The sequence below is a fragment of the Microcaecilia unicolor genome, chromosome 12 (genome assembly GCF_901765095.1).
Source record: "Microcaecilia unicolor chromosome 12, aMicUni1.1, whole genome shotgun sequence".
In the NCBI taxonomy this organism is placed as follows: Eukaryota; Metazoa; Chordata; class Amphibia; order Gymnophiona; family Siphonopidae; genus Microcaecilia; species Microcaecilia unicolor.
Genome location: NC_044042.1, coordinates 3,293,974 through 3,310,336, shown reverse-complemented (window position 1 = coordinate 3,310,336; position 16,363 = coordinate 3,293,974). Strand labels below are relative to the sequence as shown.

Genomic DNA, 16,363 nt, shown 5'->3' with positions numbered 1-16,363 from the left:
TCCAGCAGTCTTTTCTGCATTAGCTCCTAACTCGGACTTCCTCTTTACCCCCCCAGGAACTGGGCCCACCGCGTCCTCCCCTTCCTAAATCCTACGTACCCCTGGAGTCTCCTCTGGCCACCCCTCCACCCCTCCGTGAGGGTCGCCTCTGGCCGTGGCTGTATCCTAATGTACCCTCCTGGCAGCAGAGTGGCGAGGCAAAGAGGGGACAGGTATTACATGTGTCTCCGTGGTGGCTGCAGTATCCTCGCTCCACAGAGGGAGCAGTTCAGTCCCTGGTTCTGCAGGGGCATTAACAGGTGCATTCTATTGCCCATTGCCCTCTGACCCTGGATATCTCCAGCACAGACAGTGTCTTTTATTGCAGTGCAGAAGGGGCCAGGGTCTGTGACGTTAGAGCATGTTTGCATGTTTTTACCCAACGTTTCCACATACGAATGAGATGAAGCAGCAGAGCAGCTGGATGGGATACTGCAGCACACGGAGCATTGAGGCGGCTGGGTCTAGAGATGCAACGATTACTACAAAAGAGAAATTTATGCTTTGCCAGAGTTTGAACAGAGTCAGAGTCTGTGTGCTGTGGCAGCAGTCAAGGGCTGTCCTGTCACACAGAACCCCCCCCCCCCCCTCCATATCTGTCCTGCTGAACTGCTCCTGTCCCTAACTACTGTCCTGTTGTCACCCAGCACCTTTCCTCACCATCACCAGTGCTCTTCAATAAGGGTTGTACATGCACTTTCCTGCTTTGCCTGGTTGAGCTCATTGTTCTAATCCAGCACCCAGTCACTCCTGCAGGTCCTGCTACAGTTTCCTGACTGTGACCAGTACCAGGGCTGAGAGAGGGAGGGACACTTTGTATTTCTTCTTACAGGTCAAGGGTCTGTTGGACTGGTGATGGATTTGCTCAGAGGTTTGATGTCCCTCTCTGGTATCATAGTCCACACTCGGAGATCTATGGAGAAACGTACCAGAATGGAAAAGACCCTCTCCCTGGATAAAAATTAACCATAGAACATTAGCCCTTCCCATCAGAATAGTCTGTTCTCGGGGGATGGAGCTGCTCTTTCAGGACTTGGACTGGATGCTGGGATCTGTGGATCTTTAGTCTGACTCAGGATTTATTCATTTATTTCATTTGTATCCCACATTTTCCCACCTATTTGCAGGCTCAATGTGGCTTACGTTGTTCCGTCATGACAATCGCCATTTCTGGAGTGAGAGATACAGTGGTATTACAATAAAGATCTTAATTGATTTAGTAGATTGATCAGTCAATTATAAGGAGTTCATATACGGAATAAGAGATAGGGTGGTATTGCGTTAGAGTTCATTCGTGGTGGAGTAGACCTTGGTAGTCAAGTATAGAGAGTTAGGTTTTATCCAGTTAAGGCTTGAATTTCGTTGTTTGGTAGTTAGGATGGATCGTTGTGGTGTGCCTTGTTGAACAAGCTGGTCTTCAGTGATCTCCGAAAGTTAGTTAGGTCGGGTATTCTTTTCACGGCGAGTGGTAAGGCATTCCATAGTTGCGTGCTTATGTAGGAGAAGCTGGATGCGTATGTTGTTTTGTATTTTAGACCTTTGCAGCAGGGGTAGTGGATTTTCAGGAATGTGCGTGCTGACCTTTTTGTGTTCCTGGGTGGTAGGTCTATGAGGTCTGACATGTAGACCAGGGCCTCACCGTGAATGATTTTATGAACCAGAGTGCAGATTTTGAATGTAATACGTTCTTTAAGTGGGAGCCAGTGTAGTTTTTCTCTTGGGGGTTTGGCACTTTCGTATTTCGTTTTTCCAAATTGAGTCTGGCTGCTGTAGTTTGGAATTTCTTAATGATTTGTTCTTTGCATTAATCTAGGTGGCTTAGCACCATTGATTGTACTAGGCTGCGGAATATTTCCCTTGGGAAGAAAGGTTTTATTCTTTTGAGTTTCCACATTGATTGGAACATTTTCTTTGTTGTATTTTTCGCATGGCTTTCTAGTGTGAGGTTTGGCACATCATGTGCTCTTAACGGTCCTGCTCATCACAGTCGCAGAGTTCACAAATGCCCCTCCCTCCTGCCCGCCCACCAGCTTTTTGTCCACCTGGGGTTGATTGTGTTCAAGATTCCCGTGTAGAACCCACAACAATATTCTACTTCCTCCATAGTGGAACGTCATCACACTGGAGGTGGTTGGGTCAAAAACAGCGACAGAAGTCAAGAAGGTGTGTAGGATAAACATATAGGATGGGATGAAAGCAAAACAAATGGCATATAGGGATGTAGCCTCCGTGGAATGGCAGATACAATCCTAACAAAGACACAGAGGAAGGGAACCTGCATGTTCTTTACAGAGTGGCAGGTACAATATGGAGCTGCCTGGGCTTTTTCTGCCGTGTGTTATCATCATGTTACTGTGACCCTCGTACAACCTCTCAAAGGGTGGTAACTGCCACTCCATGGAAGTTACTTTCAATGCTTTCTCGCAGATTCGATGGACTCGTAGCACTCCATACAGGAAGCATAGTGCAGCCACTTCAGTGAAGTTTTGGGCTGAACTTTGCTCCATTCGGGGTACCTCAGGTCCTTAGTTCCATCCTCTTCTAGGGATCCGTAGGTGTAGTTTGGAGTAGATATGGGGGAATGATCCCCCCCTCCAAATGTTGCAGGTGAAATGTTGAATTGGTCTTCCTCCCCCTACTATCAATATGGCTTTCTTTCCCTTTACCCTCCCCTGAAAAGTAGGCAGGCAAACTACAGTTATTGGGGGGGGGGGGGGGTCCTCTGTGTTTATTCCACAGTTCTGAATTTCATGACAGTTCTTGTGTACATCATTTCTTCCAGAAGGACAGTACAAGCACCCACCATCTGTTCTGTGGAAAATTCAATTAAATTTAGGTCTTATATACTGCTAATATCCCCTATTTAGGGTTCAGTGCGGTTTACAATATTGGTGGAACAACAGTTACAGGTTTATAGATAGGACATTGGATGAATATTTTCTTATTGGTTAGCTATAGTGTTGTAAAGTGATATATGGTATTGTTATAGTCTGTGTTAAATTAAATGTTCCAAAGATCGTTAGGGGATCAATGATTGGTGAGTATTATATTGCAGTCTTTGGGAAGAAGAAGATTTTTAGCTTTTGTCCGGAAGCAGAGGTAATTATTCTCTGCTCTGATAGATGTAGTGATTTCCGTAATGAGATTCCTGCCACTGGGAAGAGTGAGTTAAAGATCTGAGATCAGATTCCCTTGTGAAGCGGTGGGGGCTTGGATCAATTGCTCTGTTGGAGTGAACAATGCAAACAGATGAGATGTTAACCAAGAGTGCAGAGGTAGCGCCTTGAAGAGCCGGAAAGACCAGGCAGCCAACCTTAAACTTCGTTCAGCTGTTGGAAGCCAGTGTCCTGCCATTGTTCCTGAGTTGCTTAACATTGTATTATATCTCTGGTATTTGAATTCCACTGCTGTTAAATGTGTATATTTTTGATGCTGTTTCATGGTAGATCTATTATTAGATTTCAATTTACTGTTTTCATTTTTGTTTATTCTTGGTTATTTTACTGTTGTTATGCTGTTAACAAAACTGTAAGTTTTATGTTAAACTGGACCTGCCTTGGGTGAATCTCTTCATAAAGGCGGTTAATAAATTCCAATCAATCAATCAATCACCTTGGAACATCATATCACCATCCCTAGGGAATCAAACTGACCCACCCACGCATGGTGGGAACAGTCCCCTTCAATAACAATAAAGCTGCACCCCCCCCAATCTGTAACAATGGAAGAGTCCTCTCCCTTCAGAAACAATGGAAGTGTCCTTCCTTCCCCCCCCCCCCCCCCCATCAGTAAAAGTGGAAGAATCCATTGCCCGATAGCGTCTCAGAAAGTTCAGTCCATGCTATGATCTGATTGGTTGTCAGTGTGCTCCTTTGGAGGACCCGCTCTGTATGTAATGGTTGCATCTCTTCCTCCCATGGCATGTAGATATTGTCAGTTGTTTCTGTTTCGTTTGTCTCCCTTGAATTGTCTTTGTATCTTCTTTCCCTCTTGTAAATCCCTGGCTTCTTATTCCCTGTCCTATGGATTACTCTTTGCTGTAACTAATGCAGAAATTTTAGTTTCAGGGGTTGGCGATATTTGAGACCTGAACGTCTCACCTGCAGACATTAAGATCAGACTTGTTCCTTCAGCAGGACTACAGCTAGTTTCTGCTCATGCTTTCTGAATTCTATGGAGTGCACACTGCACTGATAACACTGAAAAGACACTGGTTTAGCAAAGGAACACACACTGCACTGATAACACTGAAAAGACACTGGTTTAGCAAAGGAACACACACTGCACTGATAACACTGAAAAGACCCTGGTTTAGCAAAGGAACACACACTACACTGATAACACTGAATAGACACTGGTTTAGCAAAGGAACACACACTGCACTGATAACACTGAATAGACACTGGTTTAGCAAAGGAACACACACTGCACTGATAACACTGAAAAGACACTGGTTTAGCAAAGGAACACACACTGCACTGATAACACTGAAGGTTTCAGTACCCTGTATGTCACGGGGGGATCATACATGTGGGTATCGCTCTGGCCACATTCCTTATTGGTAAGATTTCTGTCTCTGCCAGAAATTAAATCTTGCTGTATCCATCCCCAGCCCATTTTTATATTTCTGCATGTTGTGCATGTGAAAATTCATTAGGGTTTTGGTGCAGCCTCATAACTTTCTCAGGCTGGTACTGGCATTCCTGTCCTGATGTGGCTGCACTGCCATTCTTTTTACAGCTAAAGCTGAGCTTTGAACCTCACAAGAAGGAAATGCAGCAGACGCTTCCCCATCTTCTTTCTGAGGAGCTGAGTCCCCCACAACCCTGTGCAGAGACGGCAGAGGCAGAGAAGCCAGTGGCAGTCAATAAAGGTAAGGGAGAGCTTTACAGGCAGTGCGTCTTGCTGTGAACCACTGGCAGCTCTGTCCAGTGCAATGCTCAGGAGTGTCCGCAGTAGAGTAATTCCATCTGCAGGTCATGCAGTGGAAATCCTGGGCCTCCCTCTTGCCTCAGCTGTAGAGAGAGCAGGTCTAGATCGTGTGTCTATAAATAGGGCACCAAGAATATGCAGAAATGACACGAATTCCAGTTTCACACTACTCTATGTAATAAGCAGTGGTGAAGGTACGGGGGGGCCATAGGGGCCTGGGCCTCCCCAAATTGGCTCTGGGGCCCTCACTTTGGCTCGCGGGGGTCCCCAACCCCCACCAGCTAAAGCATTTGGCCTGTGCTGGTCTCACATTGCCTGTTGCCCTGTCCTGTTTTCAGTCGCTGTGCACGTTCGTTTTAATGAAACTGAGCAGGGCGCCAGGCAATGTGAGATCAGCGCGGGACAAACACTTTAGCTGATGGGGGTTGTGGACCCCCGCCAGCCAAGGTACCTTAACAGTGGCGGTGGGGTGGGAAGTGGCGGGGGCGGAAGTGGTGGCAGGAGGGAGGCGGTAGCGGCTATGGTGGGGGAGGGGGCAGAAGTGGCCGCGGGAGGTTGGTGGCGGCAGTGAGGCAGGCCAAAATGTGCCCCCCCACCTTGGGCTCTGGTCCTTCGAGGTCTGGCTATACCCCTGTCGCTCTCTGTCCCTTTCTCTCTCCCCTGTTCTACTATCCTTCTGCATCTCTACCTCACTGTTGTATCCACTTTCCTGTAAAATACTGTAGTTCCTTTCCTTTTCTCAAATTTGTATTGTATTTATTATAAACTGCCGAGAGCTGCCAGTTGGTCAAGGCGGTATAGCAAATTCTTACAAACCATAACTATATAACGGGAAGCAGGGGCGTAGCCAGACCTCGACAGGATGGGGGGCCAGAGCCCTAGGAGAGGGGGCACATTTTGGCCCGCCTTCCCGCTGTCGCCCTCCCGCCCCCCCCCCCCCCCCCCCCACCTGCTGGAAGGTACCTTGGCTGGCGGGGCTAAAGCATTTGTCCTGCACTGGTCTTACATTGCCTGGCGCTGAAAACAGGACAGAGTGCCAGGAGGAGTGGCCTAGTGGTTAGGGTGGTGGACTTTGGTCTTGAGGAACTGAGTTCGATTCCCGGCATAGGCAGCTCCTTGTGACTCTGGGCAAGTCACTTAACCCTCCATTGCCCCATGTAAGCCGCATTGAGCCTGCCATGAGTGGGAAAGCGCGGGGTACAAATGTAACAAAAAAAACCAAAAACAATGTAAGGTCAGCGCAGGACAAATGCCTTAGCTGGCAGGCAATGGGGACCCCGCCAACCAAATCAGGGGGCCCGGAGCCAATTTTGTTGGCCCAGGCCCCCGTGCCCCCCCCCCCCCCCCCGTAGCTATGCCACTGAAGGGAAGTAGACCCAGATATAGAATACAGCTGCCGATAGTCGCAGTGTGGAGCCAGCGTCTGCAACTGTGTTCTGTTTTCTGGAGTCCTGATCGCTAGTCCCTGGAATACATTTACTGCTCTTACCATTGGCCATGTCCTCACGATCTGTCTTTTTTGCTTTCTACTAGTTGGAATTGTTCCGCCAAGAACCAAGTCACCCAGTGATCAGGACCCTGGGCCAAGCTCGAGTGTTGTGCGGAGAGGGAGTAACAGTCAGCTCTCACGGGTAACTTCTCCTAGATCTCTCACTGACCACGGAGGGGGGAACAAATGGGACGATGATAACCTAGACGGTAACGCAGAATTGTTAGACCTTGCAGAACCACACAACATACACACATGGGCACACAATGAATGCATGTACAGAACATGTCTTCACACACACGGATTACTCACACACATTCCAAACCTCTCCCCCCATAAGCAGCGTCACTGGATCCGACGGTGCATTCTCTGTCCACAGGTGCGGCCAAAGAGTGCCGTGTTCTCCAGTGATCTGAAGGCGAAGATGAGCGTGGAGGAACAGATCGCTCGCATGAAACGCCACCAGAGCGGCTCTATGAAGGAGAAAAGGAGGAGTTTGCAGCTGCCGTCAAGTCAGCAGTCAGATCCTTCCAGCGCTAAACCCTCGGTCTCATACAGGGTGGTAAGTGCTGGCGAAAGAGGTGGCATCTTGTTTTGTGCTCTCTTGTGCTTTGATGCCCCGTTTTCTGTGAATTTCTCCTGACATGGGCTTCCTTGCCCTGTTTTGCCTTCATGAAAGCCACTAGGCCTGTGAGCTTCCAGCAATGGCGGCTGAGGTGCTGGAGGAGGAGATGGTTTGGGCGTAAGGGCTGGTTCAGGGCTATTTGAAAGGGATGGAGCCCACGTGATGCCACACGATTCATCCTGTCCCAGGGTCTGGGCAGAACCCTCAGGTTTAGCGAGAGTGATGTACTCCTGAACGAAGTCTGGGTGCATTTTCAGGTTCGCCGGCACCGCAGTATCCACGAGGTTGACATCTCTGATCTGGAGGCAGCGCTGAGATCAGAAGAGTCCAACCACAGCTATGAGACCCCGCGGGATGAGATCGCACGCCTCCGACAGATGGAGCTGGAGCCACAGCATTACCATGTGGACATCAGCAAAGAGGTGAGAAGATTTTATTTACCTTTAAAGCATTGAAAAACACGTGTCCTAAATATTTCTATTTTAGCTTGAAGTGATGCATTTCTGGTAAGGCTTTGAGATCGACTCAGCATCTTTTAAAGGTGATTACATAAGTGCATAAGTATTGCCACACACTGGGACAGACCAGAGGAGGGGCCTAGTGGTTAGAGCACCGGTCTTGCAATCCAGAGGTGGCCGGTTCAAATCCCACAGCTGCTCCTTGTGATCTTGGGCAAGTCACTTAACCCTCCATTGCCTCAGCTACAAACTTAGATTGTGAGCCCTCCTGGGACAGAGAAATATTCAGAGTACCTGAATGTAACTCACCTTGAGCTACTACTGAAAAAGGTGGGAGCAAAATCTAAATAAATAAAGTCCATCAAGGCCAGCATCCTGTTTCCAACAGTGGCCAATCCAGGTCACAAATACCTGGCAAGATCCCAAAAAATTCAATACATTTTATGCTGCTTATCCCAGAAATAAGCAGTGGATTTTCCCCAAGTCCATTTTAATAATGGTCTATGGACTTTTCCTTTAGGAAGCCGTCCAGGCCTTTTTAAAACCCTGCTAAGCTAACCGCCTTTTCACTACATTGATTTAGATCCAGAACATTTTCTATTCTGGCGTCTAATGGTGGAATAAGTTACCAGAGAGCTGAGGTTAGAGAATGAAGTGAAGCAGTTTAAGAAGTTCCTAAAAACATGTCTTTTTATTGACTGCTGATCTGTTAGAGGAAACCTCTGGATCTAATTATCCTGGTGTTTTTGGATATTTTATTTATTAGCAGTTTATATTCCTTAAATTATTCCCCTTATTTTCTAACTCTTAATACTCTGTCTTATCTATCTAATTCCAACACAGCCCAATCACTTTGCCGCATGGCAACTGCTAGCTCGGCTCAGTAAACAGGGTGGTGTTTGTCCCATCTTTCTTTACACCCTCTGGAGTCTATTAAAATGTTTTGTTGTGTATTGTGTTGACATTGTAAGTAGTATTCTGTGCCATACTTTTTGTATTCTTTTTTGAATTTTTTCCTGCTGTAATTGTCTATTGCTTGTTTGATATATTCGTATTGTACGCTGCCTTGTGTGAATCCCTTCAAAAAGGTGGTAAATAAATCCTAATAGAAATAAATGAAATAAAATACGTTTCTTCTCTTTTGGGTTTCCCTGGATAAATCCGGGGAAAACCCTTACTTTTGAACCTAAAAATAAAGAATTCAAATGTCTCAAGGACAGTCTGAGTACAGCATCTCCATCTAATTCTAATGCAAATGTCACTAACAAAGTAAGTTCTTCGCGTGACAACCTCCAGAGATGATTCCAGGAACTCAGTCAAGTTCTTTACACCTTGAGGGTTTAAATTGTCTGGGTTTTTCCCAGTAATTTGCAGATAGTATGCCCTTGTAATAGGTGGTAAAGAATTTTCAGGTAGTCCCAGGATTTCTACTAAATATTTCTTAACCATTTGTACTGGTGACACAAGTGGAGATTTAGGAAAGTTAATAATTCTTAGGTTAAGTCTCTTTGATTGATTCTCCAAATATTCCAAGCGTTTAGAGGCAAAGTTCCTTTCTTTAATCAAAGACTGCTCTACGATTTCCATTTTTTTCAAGTTTGCCAGAGAGGGTTTTTACCTCTGCTGCTTGGAAGTCATTAATTTGTAATTGTTTCAATGTAGACCCAGCCAAAACCTTGATAGTTTCAGAATTCTTTACTATCTTAGTTTGTAAAGCAGAGAGAGTTGTGGAATTTAAATCCCAAAGTGACTCTAATGTCACTACAGCAGAGCTGGTGGTTGGGAGACGGGGCTAGTGTGGGCAGACATATACGGTCTGTGCCAGAGCCGGTGGTGGGTGGCAGGGATAGTGCTGGGCAGACTTATAGGGTCTGTTCCAGAGCAGGTGGTGGGAGGCGGGGCTGGTGGTTGGGAGGCGGGACTAGTGCTGGGCAGACTTATACGGTCTGTGCCAGAGCTGGTGGTTGGGAGGCAGGGTTGGTGGTTGGGAGGCGGGGATAGGGCTGGCCAGACTTATACGGTCTGTGCACTGAAGAGGACAGTACAAATAAAAAAAGTAGCACATATGAATTTATCTTCTTGGGCAGACTGGATGGACCGTGCAGGTCTTTTTCTGCCGTCATCTACTATGTTACTATGTTTTCCAACTTCCCCTCAAAAACCAGTAGAGGTGCTTTAATAACTTGTTCCAGGATACTCACAGTCACAGCAGGAGTAGAGCTTTCCTCTGGAATATTCAAGCTTACAGCGTTTGTTCCGGCTTCCAGCAAGTTCCCTCCCTGAATGCTCCTTTCACCTGACAGGATTGAAGCAACAGGACTCGCCACAAAGCTCTCTCTTCCTGGTTGGGGTGGTGCTGTACGTGGGACAGGGCCAGTGGTGTGCTGGAGCGGGCTCTCACGGGCTCGCGAGAGCCATTTGTTAAGTTTTTAAGAATTTTGGGAGCCGGTTGTTAAAGTAGGCCCCCCCCCCCCATGGCTACTTTAACAACTGACTCCCAAAATGTGGGCTTGGGCCCCCTCCTGAATTCTCTTTTACTTTGCTGGCAGTGATGCTGGCCCAACCAGCCAAGTAAATAGACTGCTGCTGCTCCTTGTTTCTGACTCTGAGCATCAGGCTGGGACTTTTCATACAAGCGCAAGAAGGTTCCATCATGCTGCTCAGAGCCAGAAACAAGCAGCAGAGAAAGGTGGCAGTCCATTTATTGGCTGGTGGGGCTCGGCAAAGGTATGCCTAGCGTGCCTGCACAAGGGAGGGGAGAGAGAGGCATGTATTCCCACCCCCCCCCAAAATTTCAGGGCCGGTTATGTCCGGAGAGAGAGCCCGTTGGTAAAATTTTACCAGCACACCCCTGGACAGGGCTCAAACAACCCCCGTGGACACTGTCGGTCGGCTCCAAGGGGCGGACTCCAGCAGCAGGAGTAGAGGTCATACCTGAGCCAGACGCAGTTCCAAAGTGTTCGAGCGTCGGCTGTTGGTATAAGAATAAGACAAAACTATGGGAGGGGGAAGAGAATCCGTGGGAGAATGGAGCTTGAGAAGAGAGAGAGTGAGATGAGAAGGGCAGAGACGGGGGTACAGAAGAGGGAGCAGCAGAGGGGTGAGAAGGGGAGCAGCAAGAAAGGTGAGGGTCATGGGATGGAGATCACACAAGAGATGGGGATTGAGAAGCGGGGGGAGGTGGGACAGGAGAAAAGCAGAACAAGAACAGGAAATGAGGAGGGCAGAGCAGGAAGCAGAGGATGGATAGGGGTAGAGAATAGGGAAAGGAGGATGAGGAGATCAGGGAATAGGACAAAGAGGGAGGGGGAGGGAGGGGAGGGTGTAGCACAGTTTGCAGTGCTGCAGGCTTGGTCTGACTCTGCTTCCCATGTAATGCTTTTTATCTGCTTTCAGCTTTCCACCCCAGATAAAGTGGTCATTCCCGAGAGATACATCGAGCTGGAACCAGAGAATCCTCTGAGCCCCGAAGAGTTAAAGGAAAAGCAGAAGAAGGTGGAAAGAATTAAAACTCTTATTGCAAAATCCAGGTGAGGTGCTGGTGGAGGTAGGGGTGTGTGTTTGGTGTGCTCTATTTCCAGACATGGCAACAAGTGTCTGTGTGTTTAAACAGTGGTACTGTTGTTGTGTGTGTTTGTGCTGTATTTTTATGTATTTTAAAATTCCTATTCCACATAACCCAGCAGTTCTCAGCAGATTAGAGAGTAAACGTATGTGGAGGGGCATTTTCGAAAGAAATGTCCAAGTTGGGATTTGGACGTCTTTGTGAAACGTCCAATTCCGGGGGCGGGGAAAACTGTATTTTCAAAAAAAGATGGGCATCCATCTTTCGTTTCGAAAATACCAAGGACGTCCTTAGAGATGGACGTCTTTAGACATGGACATCTTTGATTTTTGGTGATTTTCGAAACCAAAGACGTCCATGTCAAAAACATCCTAATGCAAGCCATTTGGACGTGGGAGGAGCCATCATTTGTAGTGCACTGGTCCCCCTGACATGCCAGGACACCAACCGGGCACCCTAGGGGGCACTGCAGTGGACTTCAGAAATTGCTCCCAGGTACATAGCTCCCTTACCCTGTGTGCGGAGCCCCCCAAAACCCACTACCCACAACTGTACACCACTACCATAGCCCTTACTGGTGAAGGGGGACACCTATATGTGGGTACAGGTAGGGGGGGTATGGGCCTGGGTCCGCCTGACTGAAGTGCACTGCAGTACCCACTAAAATTGCTCCAGGGACCTGCATGCGCTGTCAATGGACCTGAGTATGACATCTGAGGCTGGCACGAAATATTTTTAAAGACATTTTTTGAGGGTGGGAGGGGGTTAGTGACGACTGGGGGAGTAATGGGAGGTCATCCCCAATTCCCTCTGGTGGTCATCTGGTCATTTAGGGCACCTTTTTGTGCCTTATTTGTGAAAAAAAAACATGTCCGGGTGAAAACGACCAAGTTTTACTTTTGGACATCCTTGCTTTTTTCGATTATGGCTCAAAGACGTCCAAGTCTTAGGCACACCCAAGTCCCGCCTTCACCACTCCTCCGACACACCCCCTTGAAATTTGGCCGTCCTTGTGACGGACTGCAGTTGGAGACGTCCAAAATCGGGTTTCGATTATACCGATTTGGACATCCCTGGGAGATGTACGTCCATCTTCTGATGTAAGTCGAAAGATGGACGTCCTTCTCTTTTGAAAATGAGCCTGATAGTGACATAGGACAAGATTGTAAAATAATTCATCTATTAAATAAACTAATACAGATGAAACGATAATGAATGAAAAATGCCTTTGCAAATCAGAATGTTTTCAGTCACTTGGAGATTCTGTCTAGCGCAGTACGCAGGAAAGTGCGTGCCACCATTGTGGTCCGTGGTATCTCCAGACCTAGGGCTGAGTCTGTATTTGCACAGTGAGATGGAAGGGGAGGGGGAGTCCCTGACGCTGAGGATCATCCCCAGTCCTTCTCTTTCACAGTCTGCAGAATGTGGTACCAGCCAGTGACAGGGAGCCGGATGAACCTGCGGACTCTGAGTCCCAGCTGCAGGAGCAGGAAAAGAGGATCGCTTTGTCCTGTACGCTGGCCACGGAAGCGTCACGGCGTGGCCGCTTGCTCTCTGGTAAGTATAGGGACCTCTCCACCCTGTGCTGTGGTTCTAGGGAGGGGACGCAGTAGCTGTGCCTCGCTGCCACCTCGCCCCCGCTCTTTCCCTGCTATCTCTCTCCTCTGTCATTATCACACCTTCAATATTATGCAAATCAAAGCAATATAATGCTGGAAGTGATGGCATTTCTAAAAAAAGAAAAAGAAAAATTGGAAAAAAAAGGCGATGCCTGCTTTCCCTTAGTGCTGATGAGGGAGTCTGCTGTTCCTCTATTTGCAGAGGTTTCCAGAGGTTGCCCCTTTTTTGTCAGTGATTCCACCATCCCTGCTCTTTAATGAGATGAAATGAAGCCCTCAGAGCTAAATGAAAATGATATTATCCATCACCTGAAGATTTACTTCTTGCATGTAAGACCCTCTTACTGAAATAAGAGGGTCTTACACAGAAAGTAATGTAGGAACCCGACTGGCTGGTCCCCTCCTCAAGCTGAACTGAGTTGAAGGGTTTATTTAGCGGACGCAGCTTGGAGCAGAAGGGAAGGTCTGAGAAGCAATGTTTCTCCCCCTGATGCAGCCCTTGTTGGGGTAAATGGACTTGAACCGTTTGGAAGCTCAGGGAATGTGTTATTACCACATAAAGATTGGTTTGCAAACTGAAGAGGAGAGATTTCATGAACACAGATAAGTGGTGCTGGGTTTTTTCCCCCCTCTTGAAGCTGGGTTCAGTCTTGTGGAACTATTTTGATATATTTAATTCATTGGGACTGTTTTTTTTTCCGACAGTGACTTTTTCTCCTGGTAGGGGAATTGTTTCTCACTGTCGTTTATCCAGTCTATAAAAAGAAGCCGGTGATAGTTAAACCCATTCCAGGTTGATTAAACAGTCAGCGACTGCTCCACTGGGGCGGTTCAGGCTTCAGTTTTTTTTTAAATTTTACAATTTGAAGTTTTCTTAAACAGCCATAGGCAAAAGTTTTGTGTTTAGGTTGGGTTAATATTTTCCTTTAAGAAGAGCCAGTCAGGATCCTCTGTTACCTCTGAAGAAATGCCTGAGTGGTCTGGCAGAAGAAATTTCCCCTCCCCCCCTCCCTTTCATTTCTTCATCTCATCTCTTGCGGGTCAAGCTGTGCTTCTGAGATTTGGATGCAGTAACCTCTGCTCTCACCCCAGAACATTACAGTCTTCCTGTTTTCTGCCATTTTTCACATCATCTTCATTTCTGTTTCCAGTGCTGTGCTCCACCCCAAGTCCACCAACTTCCCCTGTCTCCTCGAATCCACAGAACAGCTCCCTCTGGTCTGAGCCTCCATCCCATTCAGCCGAGAACGGCAGCGGCCGGCACCATGGGCCATATTATGTGTGTCTGAGTCATAATGTAAGCATGCTTGCACTGAACTTGTCTACCCCTCCCCCACTGGGCCCTGAGATCAGGGGTTTATCACGTGCAGAGGATTCTGGGTAATGTAGTCTCACAGGGCACGTGGTTATTGTGGGATGAAGGACCAGCAAATACAGGAGTTTATTTAGGGGGACAAGGATTTCTTGCTGTTTTTACTGGAGAAGGTCAGGAGTATGTATAAGGGATTAACTCCAGGATGCTGGAGCCGGGCCATCTCTTATGTGTACTGTCCAGTGCCGAGTACTTCCTGCAGTACTGTGGAAATGGTGGGTAATAGCAGAAGAGCTGACTGTATTTCTCTCTGATTCATTTCCTCCTTTTCTTTTTCCACAATTCAAGGCTTGACCACTGTGAAGTTCCACGGAGCCACATTCTAACTCCTCTCCTTCATAACTGTGTCACCAGCTCAACTAACATTAATTTCCCTAGCTGTGAGCTCAGCCCTTCAGGAGAGGAGGGACATTGTCACGGAAACCCTTCTGCTTCCCTTCTGGCCTACTGTACCTGGAAAGAAGCCGTCTGCATGCGGAATGCCAGAAGCAGAATCCCACTACTGCCACCACTCACATTGCATGGGGAATTACATCACAAACAGTCAGTCATCTGAATACCCCTGTTCAGGCAGCACCATGCTCCCGGGCATAGACACATTTTCCTGCTTTGGAATGACTAATGTTTCTTATTCATTCTCTCTTGGGCACTATTACCACTTCTCCCTCACGGAAGAAGAGCTGGTCCATAAGCCAGGCAATAAAAAGCAGAGTCAGAAAGTGGAATAGCCGCTGTCTGTCCATGAAGTGAAGCTGCCGGTCTATTCAGGACAAACAGTCACTCAGGGAAAACGCCATCTTCTGACATGCGCGAATGAGCCAGACAGATGGACGGTGGTGTTCGAGGCAAGCAAAGACTGTTATCATGAAAAGCAAATGTGGGCTGAGCAGCCTTGTTCCAGTGTGCTGGGCTAGAGACCCAAACCCAGCAGGACGTTCTGCTCCATTTCATGGCACAGAGGAGGATTGAGTCCAAGGGTACAGGCCAGACCGACCTCCTCATTCCCAACCCTACGTGCCCATGGCAGATTGGAGAAACCCTGTGTGTACAGAGTGAATCCAGTACTAACCAGGGGGAGCCCACAAGCCATTTGTTTTAATGCTCATGCCTTAACATATGTTTTAAGAAATTAGACCCTATTATATGCGTGAAATATGATATATAGCTCTATATACAGGATATATACGTATGTTTGTTCCTAAAAGTGAGTGTCAACCCACAGGATTCTCCATCTGAGAGCAGGCTGGGGTCAACTTAAGAAAAGAAAGACATATTTAAGAAACCTGTCAAACAATATCTCTGTATGTTCTCTATTAAAGCAAAATATTTAATGTTCTTTATGGTAACGGTGTCGGTTTCTGGATTGAACCCTGAAGCAACCCAAGTGCTTAGAGCCAGGTTAGGATCCCCCCTCCCCCCCTTCAGATCAGAACCAGAGCTCAGCATTCCCCTGGACAGCCAGGGCAGGATTAACTCTTTAGTGGGCCCCAGGCAAACATAGTAGAAATGTATTTTTAAATCCCCAAAGCATGTAACATATGCCAGACCTCCTGATGGAGTGTCAGTACACAGCAGCAGCTGCTGTTACCAGGGGCAGGGCAAGGGAATCGGGCACCCTAGCATTACTCCCCCCCCCCCAATTAACTTTCAGGACCCTAATCTACACCCCCTCCAAGATTTTATACTTTTAAATATGAACTCTCCAAAAAACTGCACAGAGCCAATAAATAGAGAAACTAGTTACACTGTTGCCCTGAACTAACAGTATTGGCCATGCGACTCCAGCAGTATATCAATTATTATAATTTTAATAAAGCCTCAACACCTGAATGGCCTCTCATCATTGGCTCCTACCACCTCCGAAAACACCTGCAGAGCAAAACAACTCCAAATGGAGAAAAAAGGTCTGCAGTAAAAAACGGAGGGGATTAACTATTACTACTACTATTTATCACTTCTATAGCGCTACAAGGCATACGCAGCTCTGTACACCATACATGAAAAGACAGTCCCTGCTCAAAGAGCTCACAATCTAAAAATGGAATGTTGCTAGTGGAATAGCAACATTCCATGTAGAATCTCCAATAGTAGCAACATTCCATGTAGAACCTCAAGTAATAGCAACATTCCAGAATCTCAAATAGTAACAATATTCCATGTTCCACTGCACTAACCACTAGGCTACTCCTCCACTAGCAACATTCCATCTAGAAGCCTGCCCTTGCAGATCACCAATGCAGCCGCGCAGGACTTCAGACTCACAG

The 16,363-nt window shown here is 47.1% G+C and overlaps 1 protein-coding gene across 12 annotated transcripts in view; it reads left to right on the top strand.

Annotated features, from left to right (window-relative positions):
- PLEKHA6 (pleckstrin homology domain containing A6) overlaps positions 1–15,435 on the top strand; it is a 141,042-nt gene extending 125,607 nt beyond the window's left edge. For 10 of the 12 annotated variants that reach the window (XM_030221028.1, XM_030221037.1, XM_030221026.1 and 7 more), the window contains 9 exons: positions 57–212; positions 4,780–4,912; positions 6,505–6,602; positions 6,840–7,022; positions 7,343–7,507; positions 10,940–11,073; positions 12,523–12,665; positions 13,879–14,024; positions 14,388–15,435. In XM_030221028.1, the coding sequence (XP_030076888.1) occupies positions 57–212; positions 4,780–4,912; positions 6,505–6,602; positions 6,840–7,022; positions 7,343–7,507; positions 10,940–11,073; positions 12,523–12,665; positions 13,879–14,024; positions 14,388–14,393 (1,164 nt within the window). In that variant the 3' untranslated portion in view covers positions 14,394–15,435. The remainder of the gene's footprint in view (positions 1–56; positions 213–4,779; positions 4,913–6,504; positions 6,603–6,839; positions 7,023–7,342; positions 7,508–10,939; positions 11,074–12,522; positions 12,666–13,878; positions 14,025–14,387) is intronic. The other 2 variants (XM_030221032.1, XM_030221030.1) reach the window with 2 other exon arrangements.
- Positions 15,436–16,363: the final 928 nt, after the last annotated feature.